Consider the following 11,353-nt stretch of genomic DNA (forward strand, 5'->3'; position numbering starts at 1 on the left):
TGCTATGGCGTCTGCCAGGGCAATCCAGGGAAAAATGGCGCGAAAGGATTGTCAGCTGATGTTTTCCCGGAGGAAGGAATGACTGACGACATTTACCCAGAACCACCCGCGACAATAATGATTCAACCCAGAATTCCAAGGGGCGGGGGAGGCTGCGGGAACTATGGGATAGCTACAGAAGCGCGACCCACAATGCAATGCTTCAGAAATCAACGTTAGCCTCGGACCATGGACGCACATCGCCGAATTACTGTGCCTAGTGTGGCCGCATGAAATCGAATTTATAATATCAGTTTTATAGCTAATTCGATATTATCCGGTAGTGTAGACGTGGCCTGAGTAAAGCAAAGCCATCCAAATAGCACAACAATGACTGTACCACAGCCTTCCATAATCCTCCATTGTTTCTACTTCCCTTCCCTCTCTCCTGATTGCTTTACCATTCTCCTTGGCTTAGAGCATCCAGTTTCCCTTTGTGCACCAAATGGAAATCTCCTAAAATATAGCGTCCTGTGTTTGGCAAACAAATTCCTTCTATCCTGCTACAAGAACTCTGGGAGTTTTGGAAAGCTCACCTCAGACCCAGCTAAATAGTTAGTCCTGGAGTAGAGATGTTCAGAGTCAGAGGTAAACCCTTCCCTAAAGAAGGGATGCTATTCACACTCAGCTAGTCAAGGGAATCCTATCCAATAGCCTACGTAATACCTTCCTCACTTGTAGTTTTCTTACACCATCACATCCTCATATAAATATGAAGTGATTACAAAACGTGCTGGATACTCTACATAGACATATGAGAGCAGAGTCTGAATGAGCTCTCCCCTGACATCTAGTGGTGAGCTGTGGAAAAGAACTTCAGAAGCTGATCTCGTTTGCATGGGCACACTCATCCTGCCTAGGTGCTCAGCATGATGGGATTGCTTGCCCAAATGATCACTTTTGGCTGGCATTGGATCCCCAGTCTCCTTGTTATTGGGGCATGAGTAATAAAGGGTTGTTATCTTTACTGTGTGAATCGAAGGCAGCAGAACCATACCTGGCATACCCGATGGAGGGACTCACCCTCAACTGAACAGCACTCACTAGGCAGGGGACACGGGTTCCAAAACCTAATGAGATGAGAGAGGGTGGATATAGGTGTTTGTATGTGGTGCTGTGGGCACTGGTTAAGGGTCTTAGATGCTGTTTGATCCTTCCTTTTTCCATGGTATAATAAAACAGCTAATTTAGACTCAATTGAGAGTTTTGTTACCTGCTAAAGAGCTGAAATCACTGGCTTCTAGGTTTAAGTATTAGACTTGTTTTGGGATAGTGCCTCTGATGCAAGAAACTGCCTAGTGTGCACTAGCAATGAGGCTCCCTTCTGCTAACACCTGAAATCACTGAGAGCTGTATTAAGTGGTGAGCCCTGCAGATAGCTTGGTGAGCAGGCAGCTGGTATACAGGGGTGGCTGGTGGAAAGGGCCAGAGCACAGCCCCAAAGAGAGGTGTGGCAACTGGCCAGCGGGGTGGTGAGTGAGTGCTCGAGCAGTGGAGTGTGTTAGGTGCCTCCTACAGATGAACCTCTGAACTCTGGGGCTGCACTAAACAAGGACAGCAACTGTGAGTGGGGTGCAGAGAAGGGACAGGCACATTAAAAGGACTTTTGGGTTGCTGGACCTAAGAACCTGAGGGGAAAAGGGCACTGCCCAACTTACTTGGGGGTGGGTCTTTTGCTCAGGGTTTATGTTTATGAACCTTAGTTGTAGTGTTTTCCTAAATTAATGCCAAGTTATTTCCCTCCTTTTATTAAAAGTTGTTGCTACTCTCAGACTCTGCTTGCAAGAGGGGAAGTATTGCCTCTGAGAGGCACCCGGAGTTGTGTGTAATTGTCCCAGGTCGCTGGGTGGGGGCTTGAGCCAGTTTTATGTTGTACTGTTAAAAAGGAACCCCCGAGATACTGAACCAGGCCCTTGTTGCTGCCAACTGTGATTGCCAGAAGGGTAACACATGGTATGAGAAAGTTCCCCAAAGACTGAAGAGACTAAATAGATAAAAAGTATCTTCTTCACTGGACAGTTAGGGAACAAAGGCACTGAGAGATTTAGGCCTAGTCTGCACTACAAAGTTAGATTGATGTCAGCTGCCTTATGTCAACCTAGTTGTGCATGTGTCTATACTTACACGTGTCTCCCACCAATGTATGTGCCCCGTTACAGCACCATAGTAACACAACCTTCCTGAGACATGCTGAATCATGGTTGATGTACTGAGGTCAACAGAGCACGCGCGTAGACGCTGCATCATTTACATTGATCCTAACTATCCTCCAGCAGCTGTCCCACGGTGCCCAACACTGACTGCTCTCGTCACAACTGTGAACTTCACTGCCCAGGGGTCATGAAGATCAGATGCTCCACACACACCCCACACCCCCTTTAAAGCCCTGCTAATTTTAGAAACGTCTTTTCCTGATTGTCCAGCTTGGTGAGCACACCTAGCAGGTCTCCACTGTTGTGTGCAACTTCCCAGCTGACCATGCTGGCTACACGCTTGGCGCAGACAGGAGGTATTGCACCTCTTGGGCCTGCAGGGAGATTGAGCTAATAGGCAGCACTGTGGACCAGCTGGAGAAAAAGATTGCACATGGGGATGCAGGAGGAGGAGTACAACAGGGACAAGCAACAGTGCCTGTGAAAGAAAAGGAACTGTGCGAGGCACATCAGAAGGCCAGGGAGGTGAACAGTCAATTCAGTGCTGAGCCACAAATCTGCCACTTTGACAAAGAGCTGCATGCCATATTATGTAAAGACCCACCACCACTGTGGATACCTCTCAGGAGCCCGAGTTACAGGGCCCTGCCCTGAACAGCTAGGATGAGAAGGAGGTGGATGGGGGACATGTGACCAAGGAGTCCAGCTATGCTGCAAACCTGGACCTGTTTGAGACTCCACTGCAGTCCTGTCAGCTAAAATCATAGAATATCAGGGGTAGAAGGGACCTCAGGAGGTCACCTAGTCCAACCCCCTGCTCAAAGCAGGACCAATTCCCAGCTGAGCATGGGTGACTGCCGATTCAGGGGGAGGAACCCTGGGTAACTGTGTGAATATATTTTCCACTACAATGATGTATTGGTGGCAACTTCACAGATACAGCTATCGATTTTTCATTAATTTAGTCATACTAGAAGAGGTAGAGTTGTTATATGCTTTGCATTCCCCTATGGAGTTAGGTGGGTGGAGGGGAATGCGGAGCAATTTGTTTGTGTACACAGGGATGGCCCTAGAATCCTCCTGAGATCTCAATGAAAACTTTAATGGAGGTACTCTGCAATCCTTTCCCACAGATATCTAGGGATTGCAGCCTTGTATTTTCCCCCTCTGGCAGGACACTTTCCCATGCCAGTTAGTGATTAGTGCAATGGTGCTTGCTGAATTAACAGGCAGGTGACATATGAGCTCAGGTGGCTTCGGGATGCCAGAAGCAGCTTTGCTCTCTGGGCCTTTGTTAAGCTCAGGAGTGAGATATCAGCTAAGATCACCCCCAGCTTGTGGAAATGGTAGTGCCAGTGCCCTATAGATGCATGGTTTCATGCAACTGAGTAATTCCTCATTTCCTTCACATGTGGCAGGCCATCCTCATAATGGCTAGCACTGTGAGTGGCACCATGCACAAGCATGCTGAAGCAGACATGTCAATGAGCATGTCTGGCTTAAAACTTTAGGAGAGCAAAGGAAAGGAGTTCTGAATCTTAACTTTCACTTTCTGTTGTGCCTAGCTTGACTACAGCAACCTTGTGTGTTTTATCTGCATCTGCTGCCAATGCGGCCAGGAGGGGCCTCTCCACCCTGTGGAATGCCTGCACCAGATAACAAGGAGAAAGAAAAGGACTCAGGAGTCAATGAGATCCTGCAAGTCAGTGCTGTGTCCCACCATGAGCACAGGGCCTGGAGAGGGAACATTGCAGACAGCTGGCCCTGGAGAACGAAAGAGTAGGGAGAAGAAATGCCCAGGAGTCCCAGCAGGAAAAGGAGAGGGAGATGGACCAGGACATAAGGAGGCTTCTCTGTCAGCAAATTCAGATGCTGCAGACCTACTGGTTCAACAGTCATGGGCTTGCTTCCCTTTGCAGTCCCTGGAGAACTCCATGACAGCACCTCCTTAGACCCCCACCCCAACATTCTACATGGCATCAGGGGCTGCATCCCTACCCCTAGCACTCCGCCCTGGAGGCCATTAAGGACAACCACAGCTTCACATACACTGACCTGTGAAAGCCATGGTTGCTGTATGTGCAGCTCAAATGGACACAAATGGTCTTTCCCCTGGATAAGTCCTGTTCTGTTAAATGTATTACCTTTTTAATGTATTTTCTTTTAAACTGCAGAGATTTTTCTTTGCACTGATTTTGTTACTAAATAAAATTCTATTTATTTAGGAAAGAATTCATCTTTATTAGTTGATATCATATGCTGCAGGGTGCCTAACAGCTCTGAAAGCACACGCTTACCTGTTACCATACAGTGTGACAACTCATAACATCAGTGACAAACACCATGTCATGATCATAAATGTACACCAAGCACCACGCAATTCCTAACAGGTCACAAAAGAGCTCAGCCAGGTCCAGCCCAACACACCACAACGCATTACTGTGGCTCACTGTTAAAGCCTCCCTGAGCCGTATAGCTCCATGCTAAGCTCTTCTATTAGCCCTTCTGTCTGGCTGTTCAAACTCAGAAGACAGCCACACCATCTTTCCTGGCGGAAACCTTCCCCCCTTTGCTTCACAGCTATTATGCAGGACACAGCAGGCAGCTATAACCATTGGGATGCTTTTACCACTGAAACCCAGTCTTAGGAGTACACAATACCAGCGCCACTTCAGTCTTCCCTAAGCGACTTGGCCAAGGTTATATAGACAGTCTATGGCAGTGGGAGGAACTGAAGCTAGATCTTCTGAAGCCAAGCCCAACATCTTAACCATAAGACTATTTATCATCTCAGTTAGTATAAACTGGAAAAGAAAATGGTCCCCTAATTGAATATTTGTCATGTGTGGACCTCACAGAAGAAGTGGGTCTTTAGGCTGGACTTTAACGAGGCGGGGGACTGGCAGACCTGGATTAGTTCATTCTTTACAAAAGAACTTGTACCTCCCTAGATCTACCATCTTTGTGCAGCTTAATGGGTGTTCCCAGCATAGATCAAGTACGCCGTATGGACCTAAGATTCAATCAGGCCAGTGGCCAATTGTGGGCTTTGATTTAGGCCAAAGTGTACATATGATTGTGGAATGCAATTACAAACAGATCTAAAAAGCACATGAGATTTTGAACAGTTGGCTAATCCTGTTATAATCCCTCTGGTCAGAGACAGGAAGCTGCCTCTGGCAGCAGAATAATTTACAGGGGTTTGTAACTGATATCCATGGAACCATTTATTTAACAGCAGCCCAACATCGCAACATTTCTGATGGTGCTAAATAGACTGAGGTGGGACATGGCAGCTGAGCCTAAATCAAACTCCTCCACCGAGGGCAGGAAAAACAAGAAAAGGTAAAAGACAGTAACGCCGTTATAATGCAGCCAAGAGTGAACATAATGAATACACAGTTTTCAAGTCAATTCTAAAAATAGCCTGAAAGGGAAAATACCATTTGAAATATGTCAGCTGTGCTATTTTATTTATCAGTATTCCAAAGAAATTCAAAGGGAAGACTTTATTGTGAGTAATTTGATTTTTGCTTTAGCCCAAAGAAAAGGGGGTAACAGACTGGATATGAGTGGGCCCTGTTAATATTTTTGGTGCTTTGTCTTTCCCCGTACTCTGCCCACCACAGGTCTGTCGCATCTTACACTGGGGTTATGTTCCGCAGTCAGCGCGTAAAGCGAAAATCGCATATAGTCAAAATTACATTGAGTGTAATGGCAGGTGGAATCGCCCGCACTAGAGGTACAGTATTAAAATTGTTATTTCTCTTTTTTTGTTGTTTTTTTTTGTTTTTCCAACCACGTAAAGCTGAAATTGCGCATGTTAAATGTGCGTAAGATGCGACAGACCTGTAGTTTGTTTGTTTCACCCACCTACTATCTCTAAGCTTCTCTATTCAGCAAGGCACTGAAGCACATGCTTAAGCCCCATTGAACTGTTCTGATTTGGATCTTACATTGTCAGGGACAAGGACTGACTCTCATTCATTCTAAGGCCCGTTTCCATTGCTGCAGCAATATAAAAGAGATTTAGTATAAATAAGAATCAAACTTATATGATTGTACATAATTTAAATCACACAGTACCCCTGTGCGTTAGGTAGGTGGTGTTATCCCTATTTTACAGGTAAACTGAGACAGAGAGATTAAGGCCCAGATCCTCAAACCTCTCTCCTACTGAAATCAATTGGAATTAGGCACCTAAATACCTTTGAGGATCTGAGCCTACCTGATTCACCCAAGGCCACAAAGCAAATCATTGCTGAAGCCAGGAGTAGAGCCCAGGAATTCCTGCCTCTCAGTCCCAGGGCTTAGACCTCTCCAACACATTATCATCTTGGGGCAGTGTGGTCCTGTGGACTAGACTAGTAGTCAAGAGACCTGAGTTCTAATCCTGGCTTTGTCATCAACCTGCTGTGTGATCTTAGTCATGTCACTTCACCCCTCCGTGCTTGTTTTCCCTCTCATTCTTTGCCAGTTTATCTATATAGATTATAAAACTCTCCAAGGCAGGGACTCTCTCATGCTATGGGTCTGGCAAATGGGGTTATGATTGGGGCCTCTAGGTGCTATTGTGATACAAACAACAACTGTTCCCTATCAATACAAAGTAGTCCAATTTCAATTTCCAGCACGCAACCCTTGCTGATGGAACTGGTAGCAAGACCAACCACATGAGAACTAAAGAGCATAGGCAGCAACTCTGAGGGATGAGGGAGGGCTCTTGTACATGGTTCTACATTTTCTTTAGAATACCCAGCTACTTGAGCATAACCCTTGATAGATCCCATCCTCAGAGAAACAGAGGAAAACTACCTTTCTAGAAGTCACGTCTTACATTGTAATCTCCAAAAGCAAAGGAATATGTCCTCTGAATTCTGTGCCATGCTAAGCACACCCTCAATGCTGAACAAATAGCATTTAACAATTTTCCACATTTCTAGCCAGATGAATGCAAGGGGTGATGCATAAATAACTGTGTGTGTGTGTATGCTTGCGTATGGACGTATGTGTGCATGCACATGTGCGTGTCTGCAATTTGCAAAGAGTTAAACTGACTCTGGTAAAAGCTAGTCTTTGCACCCTGCATTGGGCAAACAGATCATTAAAAATTGCTCTGCCGGAAAGTAAGCTTAAGAGAGCAACAAAACAAGAAAGCACAAAAATCAAGTCTCTATAAGAGAGTACAGTGTGAATGCCCCTTCTGATGGTCTGTACTCCAACAAGATGACTATTGAAGACTGACCTTGAGAGAGTGCTTAGAAACTTAACATAAGAACAGCCATACTGGGTCAGACCAATGGTCCATCTAGCCTAGTATCCTGTTTTCCAACAGCGGCCAATGCTAGGTGGCCCAGAGGGAATGAACAGAACAGGTAATCATTGAGTGATCCAAGGCAAGCACCAAGTGATTCATCCCCTGAAGCCCCACTTAAAGGTACAGTACACAGAAAATGAAAGCCATCCCTGTTTGATAGCTACATTTTTAAGAGAGAGAGGATCATCTGGGGACCAGAAACTGCTTGCACAGTTACTAGCAGTTTGCTTGCAAATGAGTTAAACGTGTGCAAATGATTAGTTGTCATAGGCAACTATCCACCTGTTTCCTACACAATTGGGATGACTGTGAAGGCAAATAGGGGGGCACATGTGCTTATTACATTCTGCTCGTACGGTTCTGCCTCCCTAAAATTGTGACCCAAAGTGCAACACTGCTAACCTGTGCTCCCATATTGGGCCATATTTTTAATCTTTGTTGGCGAGCTGAATGTTCATGAAGTGAGGGAATAACCACCGGCTATACAGAGCCCAGGCAGGCTCTGTGCAAGCTCCTCTCTGCCCCAGTGCAACTCCCCCATTGCTCTTCCAGCGCTGATCCTGTGTTAAACACCCGCCAATCATGCTGCTTTGTACAAGAGTTTATGGAGAGAAAAGTCAACAGGGGACTGGTTGAGCCCTTCAATTTCATTGAGATTCCAACAGCTCCTTCAGTGCCAGTTAGCTCTGTAAGGTGCAACCCCGACCTGTAATGCACACAGGACCTCTGCATGCCAGAACCTTTGCAATAGGTGAGGAAAGGGAGGGCAGCCCCACCAGCCAGTCTTTGTAGCCTGGCACTTGAGGGGCCTTCTTCTCTCCACCTCTCCCGCACAGCAAGTGGGTAACCCCCGCTGATTTCAATGATTGCTACACGTATCCTGCAAGGAGAATAAGGGCCCAAGAGATGTCCGCTTTGCAGCAGCTTTAAATACACCCCTGCAGAAAGGAAGGTGCGGGCAGGTCATTGGAGCTATGCTAACAGCAATCCTGGCACAGGTGAGATGCAGCTGAAGGAGGGACCACTGATGAGAGCATGCGGCAGGTCCACCCTCGCTGCCCAATCTATAGATGACATGAGGCTATTATAGCCCCAGCTAGAGAAGAGTGGCTTTTGAGCTCAAGTGCAGCAGCTCATGCTTTTACCTCAGGAGGTTCCCCAGTGTGTCAGCCAACATGGCGGCCTACCACTCAAGGAGGGCCCATCTCACACATGGTGGGGGGGCCCTCCTTGAGTGGTAGGCCGTATGCAGCTGCTAGGTTCCCGTCCCCTCAAGGCAGTCACCAGGTCACACAGGGATCTACCCTGATCACCTCCTATTCCCTCCCTCCTCGCTCAGTTGCACCAACTACTGACAAATTTGGGAGTCCTTCCAGCATGGAGGCCAGGTGTCCCCAGGATCTACGTGGACCTCCTTTGGATAATTAGTAGAGACCTCTCTGTACCCAATATAAGCTGGAGGAACAGGGGTACAGTCTATCAGTATACAGCTAAAGACCACACTGCTCATCAGGACAGACATAGGCCAATTGGATAGGGTCCCCTACACATAGGGGCTGTGGGCTGTGATACCTGGCCAGAATAAAGGCCAGCGGTGTATTATCGCCTAGGCCAACAGGGCCTACGCCTAGGGTGGCAAATTTGCAGAGGTGGCAAATTTAAGCACCCATTGAGAAGCTCCCGTCCCTGCCCCACCCCCACCTGCTCCAGCTCACCTCTGCCTCCTCTGCGAGCCAGTCACTGCGTCCTGTTTCTCTCCCCTCCCTCCCAGCGCTTGTGCCACAAAACAGCTGTTTTGTGGAGCAGAGAGGGAGGGGAGAGGAGGAGGAACACGGCACGCTGGGGGAAGAGGCAGGGCTGGGGTGGGGATTTGGGGAAGGGATCCAATAGGGGCAGGGAGGGGGAGGAGTTGGGGCTGGGACTTTGGGGAAGGAGTTGGAATGGGGTCGGGAAAAGGGTGGAGTCAGGGCAGGGCCAGGGGCAGGTGGGGCAGCAATTATTTCAGGGCCTAAGGGCGGCAAAATCATTAATCCGCCACTGGTAAAGGCTGATTTTGAAACCCAACTGCAAACTGGCTTGCAATACGAACTGAATTCCGTGAGTTCCTGTTTAGGGAATTTTTTAAAACTTGTAACATTTTATTAGCATTGGTTTAAAAGACAATAGAACTTTAACTATCTCATGCTCAAATAAATGTGTTAGTCTCTAAGGTGCCACAAGTACTCCTCGTTCTTTTATCTTAATGAAGATACTGCCTGGGACTAAGAATTGACGTCCTATTAAACCAACTGTTTACAACAGACCGAGCATTTCCTGCTTGGAAAAGAAATGGTATTTAAATTGCAGAAAATTATCAGGCCCAAGCTTATCCGGATCTCATGACCGTGCTGTTGATTCAGGAAATAGAAATGAGGAAGTTTCTTTGTACTGTTGTTTTATTAGGACCAGATGTGGATACAGGAGAATCTTTACAATAATAACCTCTAGTGGCCATGCAGCGCAGGGGAGTTTACTTAATTTCAAAGAAGGCAGGCACTGCAAATACAATCCCCTCCCTCATAGCAGAAGCAGCAGGAGCTGGCAGCCTTCTCTGGGAACATTGCTGCCAGCTGATTCAAAGTGACAGCAGGGCCTGTAAGCAATCCAGGTTCATCCACCTGGATTCACTGAAAGCAAAGGAGGACAGGATGTGGCAGAGGAAATGTCGTAGCTACCTTCCTAGGAGAATGGTTCTCCAACCTTCACATTTTTAAACTGCAATTTTCCCCCCTTCCAATCTCCTTCTTCCCTTTATCCCATCCACTATGGTCAGGTTGTCACGCAAGCATCCATCATCTCCATCTGCCTGAGGTAGCACTAAGGTCCTCCTCCTTACCATCTTCTTTGATGCAATCCAACCATCCCTTCCTTGGTTTCTCTTTCCTTCCACCCTCTTCTGCCATGCTGTCTTTGCCAAGTCCTCTTCATTCATCCTCTGTATGTGCCCACACCAGCAAAGTCACATTTCCCAGATTTTGTCAGCCGCATCATGGACTTTAAGTTCCATCCTAATACTTCCATGTTGAAATCTCTCTCTCCATGCAACTCCTCTTGTGGCACACAGATGTCTCATCTCAAAACACCTGTAGGCGTTGAACTTGTCATCTTTTTATCCCCCATGCTTCTGCACCATACAGCATTGCAGTGTGTGCTATATAGCTGGGGTTTTAGTCTCTGTGGCTGATGCTTGTCATACAAAACCCCATAGATGTTATTCCACACTCCCCAATCTGGATAGTATCTCACATTCAAGCTTGCCATCTTCTGCGACCCGGCTGGCAAGGTACTTGAATGGATCAGTCTGGTTTACTCTCACTCCATTAATCTCTATGTCCAATTTCTCTATGGCACCTCTACTGACCCACATGAACTCAGTCTTAGTCATGCTCGTTTTCAGCCTAGGCCAGTTTAGCTGGTCACATTGCTGGTTTACTGTTTCCTTTGTCGTCCCCCCGAGCCTGAAAACTCATTTTTCTTTAAAGGAAAATATAATGTCCGGTACCCATTTTGGAGCAGCTGCAGTTGGCTGAGATCATGCTCAGACCCTTCTGGTTTTTACATGATTACCTCCAAGTGGCTCTCATATTCCAACTGTAACCACTGCGCATAATGTGTTTAATTTAGAATCCTGTGGCACCTTATAGACTAACAGACGTTTTGGATCATGAATACCCACTTCATGATCCATGAATACCCATGATTCATGAATACCCACTTCATCCGATGAAGTGGGTATTCACCCACGAAAGCTCATGATCCAAAACATCTGTTAGTCTATAAGGTGCCACAGGATTCTCTGCTGTTT

At 46.8% G+C, this 11,353-nt stretch overlaps 1 protein-coding gene across 1 annotated transcript in view; it reads right to left on the reverse strand.

Moving 5' to 3' along the window:
* Nucleotides 1–10,933, reverse strand: part of DACT1 (dishevelled binding antagonist of beta catenin 1) — a 28,775-nt gene extending 17,842 nt beyond the window's left edge. The window contains 2 exon segments of the mRNA XM_032775721.2: nucleotides 6,149–6,200; nucleotides 10,795–10,933. Of these exon segments, the coding sequence (XP_032631612.2) occupies nucleotides 6,149–6,200; nucleotides 10,795–10,933 (191 nt within the window).
* Between the last annotated feature and the right edge of the window lie 420 nt (nucleotides 10,934–11,353).

This window comes from Chelonoidis abingdonii, chromosome 4, assembly GCF_003597395.2.
Source record: "Chelonoidis abingdonii isolate Lonesome George chromosome 4, CheloAbing_2.0, whole genome shotgun sequence".
Classification (NCBI taxonomy): Eukaryota; Metazoa; Chordata; order Testudines; family Testudinidae; genus Chelonoidis; species Chelonoidis abingdonii.